Raw genomic sequence first — 6,000 nt, forward strand, 5'->3', positions numbered from 1 at the left:
AGAAACACACAATAATCCATTAAGTATGATGAATTAAGAAAAACAGTCAATCCGAAGATAATACTCTTAAATTCTTTTCTCCCTGGAACTGAACAGTCTTTTGGGGATACCGCCATTCTCCAGAACTACCTTATGGTACCAAGGTTTTACATAAACGTCACACAAAGTTGATTTTACATACGAAACATTTCATTTACCAATAATGGTTTTTCGAGCTCAGAGTCTGACAAGGGGGTTCACTCCCAGTTTAGTTCGAGATACAACTTTGGATTCCCCATTTCTATCCCCACTTTGTTGTAAGTTCAAAGCTTGACGTAGAAAAAAAAACATCGGATGGCTTTGTATTAAACTGAGGACTCGATTTCGGTTTTCTGTGCATGTCAAATTCCCTTTACTGTTGGAAATTGCAAAGGGGTAGACTTATGTTGCTGACCTGGCAAGTTTTCTCCATTACGTGATATTACCTGTCTTCCTTAGCCCTATCAGATGCAGCAATACCATTGCATAAAATGTTAATTTTCAACTGTTACGTCTGCAATCTGGAACGTGACTGCTATTACGAATGATCGTTTGCTTATTATTATACACATACTTAATGGATGACTAGATAGAATCCAGTCTAGTAGAGAGTTAATTACTTTCTAATCAATAACAAAGAGCATTGCAACATTACAATTTTACACTCATGTAACATTGCAGTGGTGAGTGGGTTTGTCATATCACATTGACCTGCCGTATCAAGGGTGCAGGCTCGTTATCTCCTGACTGACTAGTGCACTCTTGTACGTAGTTCAATCTGATTATTATCTAGATCTTTATGTTTCGTATCCTTTTTTCTCATGGGTTATTTCTACATTCGCTATCTATGATCTAAGACAATATAAAGAGACTTCAGTCAAATTTGACCGATTGTGTCACGGTAGCCTATCATAAATTATGCTGACCAGTCATATACAGTGTTACAAAGCACCCCAACGTTAAACAAAATGTTTGTCAATAAAATTGAATGAAGGTTGGTTGAATATTTTAGTGATCTAGAACAAGTGAAACAAACAATTTTCTAAAATCAAAAACGAAGATCTGCATTTTATTCAGTTTCGGTGCATTCCCTATGTCCGTCACCTTTACAATGTCAAGCTTTTACGAACAACGTCTTATAACTTGACTGCAACAGCCTCCTATCTTGTATCATGGAATTCAACTATTTGATTGGATTGTACGCTACCGAATACAGTCAATCACAGCCCACGACAGAAAGGAAATCAAAAGCTATATTGTTTACAGTCAAGGTCCCCGATTGGCTGTATTCGTTAGAGTACAATCAAATGAAATGAATTCTGTGATAGAAGAAAAGAGCCTAATGAATTCAAGGTATAAGGCGCAGTTCGTAGTTGCTTGACATCGTGAAGATGCATGTCCGTATAATGTAGAACTTAATTAATTGTTATTTTTCTTTTTATATATATATAGTTGTGTTACTGGCATCGTTGATAGAAGGAATTCATATTGAACCATTTAGAAGAGGCTTTTTCTGTAGCGATGAAACCATCAAGTATCCCTATAAAGAAGATACAGTATCTATTGCGGTAGCTGTCGCCATCGGTTTTGTTTTAGCTTTGTTAAGTGTGAGTACAACTTTGGTTTAGCTTTTGGTAAACTTTGTTTCAGTTCAGAATTGTTTCAGCCCAGCTATGGTTAAGCTTTTTAGTGAAACTTTGCTTCAGCTCAACCTTGGTTTAGCTTTATAGCTCAACTTTGTTTATCTCATTTTGTTTAGCTCAACTTTGTTTTAGCTTTATGGGAAAACCGTGGTTTAGCTCAACTTTGGTTTAGTTTTATATAAAAATTTAGTTTTTGCTTGTCATTGTGTGTGCTCATATGATGTTGTCTTTTTCAGATATTGATTTGTGAATGGATAAAATTTGGGAGTCAGAAGGAAGATGAAACTACTCTGGCGTTTATCGGACGGTTCGTATGGACGTGTGGTATTGAATTAGGAATATTTATGTTCGGAGGTGCTCTTTGTCAACTGGGAGTTAGTATCTTGAAATTAACCGTTGGAAGACTACGACCTCACTTTTTAGAAGTGTGCAATCCAGATTTTTCTCGAATTAACTGTTCAGGAGGTTATATTTATGATTATGAATGTCGTTTAAGTTCCACAGCCACGGCAGCTATTTTAAGAGAAGCACGGTAAGTAAAGTCATATCAATATATTGGAAGGATATGTTCTGGTCATTGTAAGTTGAGTACAACTATGAACCACCCGTCCCCTTTTCAGAACGGTCTGTATTTGATTGAATTCTATTGATGAAACGCATTGACATAAGTTACTTGTTACATCTGGTCATAATGTGGAGTGAAATGATGTTGAATATTCAAATTCATATTCACTATCATGTGATTAGGCAAACGACGTCTCTTCTGGACTGAGATAATTGGCCTGGTTATGGGATTACAAGATAGTTCATTTAAACTTGTCAATAGTTTGCCGTTGCACTATGTAAATATCTAACATTTCTATCTTCTTGTGCCACACATCCATATAGACTAGTAAGGAGTTATCATTTGGGTAATAAAAGCTTGGTTGATTGGTAGACGAGAAGTTAACGTTAACGCTAACTGATCTAGCCAACTGTAATACGAGGCTTCACCAAGACACTTTTTCAAACATGAACCCGATCCGTACAATAGGTCTTACAATTGTTTCTATTATATATGTTCTAGATTATCATTTCCGAGTGGTCATTCCAGCTTTTTAGCTTTTTCCATGGTTTATGTTGTCGTAAGTTAACAATTTTATTAGACTTTTGGTAATGTCGTATGGGCTATGAGTTATGATTATACCAATGTTCGTTGTATTTGAAAAGCATACAATCTGATCAACATTAAACTCTACGTGCTTTGTTTTACTAACTTTGTAGTGACAGTTAAAAGGTGCCAGGGCAACTTAGCGAGTTCCAATGCGATTCAATCTTCACAATGGTAAGATATTACATCTTCATCTTATACCTTGACTGCAATGGCCATCTTCTTGTGTCACGGAAATTTGTGATTGCAGCAATTTGATTGGATTGTACTCTAGCGCATACAGCCAATCGGAGCCCACGACAGAAAAACTGTAACAGCAATAGGGGTCTAATTGTCCGCAGTCGTTCAATCCAATCAAATTGCAGACCACAAAGCCAGAAGTGAGCCATTGCAGTCAAGGTATAAGATGAAGACGTAATACCTGGGCCTTTGTGACGATTATTCAAGCTGTGTTCGTTACATATTAGAGAAGTCTAACGCTGCTTCCATGGCAAAATTTTCCTCATTGTAAACTGAATACTTATTTCAGGATTCCCCAAGACGAGTAGGAAATTACGTAAACTATATGATTTCTATTCTTTTTTAGTTATATCTGAACAACAAAGCCAGAAGACAACATTGTGGACTGGTTAAGTACGTGTTACAATTTGCTGCATTCGCCACAGCTGGTTACGTGTGTATCTCTCGCGTTGGTGATTACAAACATCATTATACAGATGTCATCACTGGATTCTGTATTGGCGTTTTATTTGCTTTTTTAACGGTAAGTTAAGTTGCTTGCATGTAGTCAGTATATATTTTATTGAACAGAGCATATTGCAATGACGTAGAACAACTGTGCTAAAACAATTTCGCCAGATCATGGATGGCAAGGGGAGTCTCCCACAGGAAAGAAAACCACATAAAACTTTTATTGGGCAAACCATTTGTTAATGTGGATATTTCATTGACCTAAATCAAGTGTGACACAATAATTTCGTCAGATCATGGTTGGCATACAAATCCCACAGGGAAAAAAATCATAAACGAAACATTACATTTCTCTTTTCGAAACACCTCTTTGGAGTCCATTACTATACAACATTTACTCTTGATTTTGTCATACTTTGGACGAATTATCTTGCTTGTATGGATTTGTTTTTACATCTGGATTGACAGGTGAATCCACGTATATTTTTGTTATTGCAGAGGCTGATGATAGCTACCCATTGGACATATCCAACCTTTTATAAAACAGTAGAAGCAGAAGTTTTACCTGTCCGTTATAAATCTAATTCAACTGTGAACTCTGTCAATCTTTAAGTTTTGGGTGCTAATCCTTTCCAGTATATTACATATCAATTCATCATCATAATACAACATCATTTTGACAACTTCATTTCCATATTTTTATTAGCATTTATTTTTAATATAGCCACTCCAGTTAAGGTCTAATGACGGTCTTCTTGAACATTCGTCGAATTGATGACACCGACAGGGTTTCAAATTCCTTCCCTCTCTAACGCTATGAATTTGTGACGCGAACAAAAAGTGCATTAAATGGAGAGGGAAGTAATGTGATGGGCTGTGTCATGAAACAGACGAATGTTCATAGAGGTCGTCTTAAGACCCTAACTTTAGTGGCTTTATTAAAAATAAAAGGTAATAAAAACAGAAGAATTTGGTCTTATTTTGATTAGACTGGTCTATTTTATATCAGCTATGTAAATAAGTCATATTAGTAATGTAAATATCATATCATTTTGAACATTGTAAATATCATCATGCCAACATCTTACCATTATTACATTGAGCAATATTTTAACGAGAAAGGTTGTCTAAAAGTTTTACCGCTTAATAGACCACATCGCCAATGGTGATAACAGCAATCGAGAATTTTAATAATGCTTTAGAAACTTCACCATAAGAATATATGCCATTGATTTATAAGGTCAAAAAATGCTTAAATGGCGCTTGTCTTCTGCAGAATTTTCTATTGTACGATACCTCTGTTATATTATGAGAAATTTTGGATCGACATTACAATTGTTCCCAAAATTCAATGCTATCATTCCCTCGCATGTGCTAAAGCAGCAGAAAAAATTCTTAAATTGTAAAAGATTTTTTTTCATTATATTTGTAAGTCGTAATTTTTATCTAATTAACTGTGATATAAAAATGATATTTTATAAATAGTTTGGATCTAGTTGTCCAACTTCAGTAGGCACTCAGGCTGAAAATAGTTCAGCTCTGAGTAACAACATGATTGTTTAGATTCTATTTTAATATATATTTAATTAACTGTGATTTATCTATGATGTTTTATAAATAGTTTGAATCTTGCTTACTCTATCTGGATTATGATTAAGGAAGTCCAATACACTGTCTTATGACATAAAGGGATTGTAAAGAGCTTTTCTAAATTTATTTTGTGTATCTTGGACACAGATAGGATCGAATTTCACCATTCCAATTTTCATTCAGATTTCTGTGATTCCTGCAATTCCACTAAAACTAAGTCTTTGATGACCTTATATGATTAAGCATATTTTGCGATTAGTGACATCATCAAACTCTTAGCAGGAGTCTGATTGAAAATTGGAATAGTGCAAATTGATACTATCAGTGTCCCCGATACACGTGAATTTATATTTAGTAAACCTTTTCACAATTCCTTGAAGGCTAAATTAACGGACAATTTTTATATGAATTGGTATATCAGCGCAAATAGTAATGTCACAGTATGACAATTTACTTAGATAGAAATGATGCACGTGGGCACATATTAACATTTTGATATTGGCTTTTACAGTGGACAATGAAATTACCATCAAAAATTTTGAATTTCTCAGAGGAGATTATCTAAAGTGGCAATTGATGATGATTTAAATTCTAATTTAAAGTAGTGATTCAAATTCACATAAATATAACCGTTTATTATGGACGAAAGTAAGGAGATACCAGTAAGATGGAAGAGTTATCAAGTTTCTAACCGGTGGATTCGTTTTGCCGCATTGCCCAACTTGCCGCATCATGCCCATCTGCACATGTCGTTTTTGTGCAGTAGGGCACGATGCGGCAACTTGGGCAATGCGGCAAAACGAACCCACCGGTTTCGAACTATATTTTCATATATATAATACTCTCATTTTTTAAAGTCATATTATAAGCAATATATTTTACAGAAGAATGTTTCCCAAACAAGCGAGA

At 35.0% G+C, this 6,000-nt stretch overlaps 1 protein-coding gene across 1 annotated transcript; it reads left to right on the top strand.

Moving 5' to 3' along the window:
• Window positions 1-1,511: 1,511 nt before the first annotated feature.
• On the top strand, window positions 1,512-3,583 carry LOTGIDRAFT_129665 (hypothetical protein; the record flags this gene model as incomplete). The annotated part of the gene is made up of 4 exons (XM_009064908.1): window positions 1,512-1,640; window positions 1,937-2,193; window positions 2,728-2,785; window positions 3,398-3,583. Coding segments are annotated over 4 exons (630 nt in total), but the record flags the coding sequence as incomplete, so codon positions are not given.
• Window positions 3,584-6,000: the final 2,417 nt, after the last annotated feature.

This window comes from Lottia gigantea, assembly GCF_000327385.1.
Source record: "Lottia gigantea unplaced genomic scaffold LOTGIsca_66, whole genome shotgun sequence".
NCBI classification, from domain to species: domain Eukaryota; kingdom Metazoa; phylum Mollusca; class Gastropoda; family Lottiidae; genus Lottia; species Lottia gigantea.